Genomic DNA, 1,066 nt, shown 5'->3' with positions numbered 1-1,066 from the left:
TCGTAAATTACGTTGGATATGTATGATAATCAACTTGAAGCTGACAGGTGTATGTTGCTCTTTAACAGTTGACCTATGCACTTGCCTCTTCTGCTATGCAAATTCCCATCAATCATTCTATTTATCCATCTACCGAGCGTCCCGCCTACGCATCCACCCATCCACCCTCTCCTACCCCTTCCACATACCCATTTATCCTTCACTCATCCACCATCCATACACTACTTATCCCTCCACCTATCTCTTCGTATCCATTTATCCACCTCCTTCTACCCACTAAAGCTTCACCTGAATATCCATCCGTCAAATCCGCACTCATCCACAGTCCACCCACCTCTCTCCGCCCATCCACTCATTCATCCACCAAGTTCTTTTCTACACCTGTCATCCACTCACCCACTGTTGCCCTCCCCGTGAAGATAAAAATCCTCATCGATAAACTCATCCACCTTCCTCTACTCTCTTCCACCTCCCGCCCACACGCCCATCCACATTCCACCACGACCTCCTCCTTCCACCACACACCCCGTCCACCTCCCTCCTCCACCACTTCCTATCACCCACACACCCCATCCACTATCCTTCACCTCCACCCATCTACAATCCCTCACCACCCGATCCACCCCCCTCCTCCACCTCCTTCCACCTCCTTCCCCCACACACACGCCCACACACACGCCCCATCCACCATCCTCCCCCACCACCTCCTCCACCTCCTCCCCATCCCCCCCCCACAACCACAATCAACCCCACCCTCCTCTACCACCTCCTCCACCTCCCTCCACCCACATACCCACCCACAATCAACCACCACCCGACCCCCCCCTCGCCCCACCACCACCCTCCCGCCACCACCACCCAACAGCCGCACTCTAACCCCCTCCCGCTCTCCCCCAGGGTACCAGATCCACGCCCCCTGCATGAAGAACCTCAGCACGGACGCCAACGTGTGCGGCGAGCAGTACAAGCGCCTTATCCTCTCCGTCAACCCGCCGGAGAAGCTCGACTACGAAGACTCCATACGCCAGCAGTGTTGGTGAGTGCGGGGGAGGGGGGGGGGGGTCCG

The 1,066-nt window shown here is 56.9% G+C and overlaps 1 protein-coding gene across 1 annotated transcript in view; it reads left to right on the top strand.

The window, feature by feature from the left end:
* LOC119588875 overlaps positions 1 to 1,066 on the top strand; it is a 33,291-nt gene that overhangs the window by 21,778 nt on the left and 10,447 nt on the right. Inside the window, exon 4 of the mRNA XM_037937513.1 lies at positions 898 to 1,036. Coding sequence (XP_037793441.1) covers positions 898 to 1,036 — 139 coding nt within the window. The remainder of the gene's footprint in view (positions 1 to 897; positions 1,037 to 1,066) is intronic.

This window comes from Penaeus monodon, chromosome 24 (genome assembly GCF_015228065.2).
Source record: "Penaeus monodon isolate SGIC_2016 chromosome 24, NSTDA_Pmon_1, whole genome shotgun sequence".
Taxonomy (NCBI): Eukaryota; Metazoa; Arthropoda; class Malacostraca; order Decapoda; family Penaeidae; genus Penaeus; species Penaeus monodon.
This window is presented reverse-complemented; position numbering and strand designations above follow the sequence as displayed.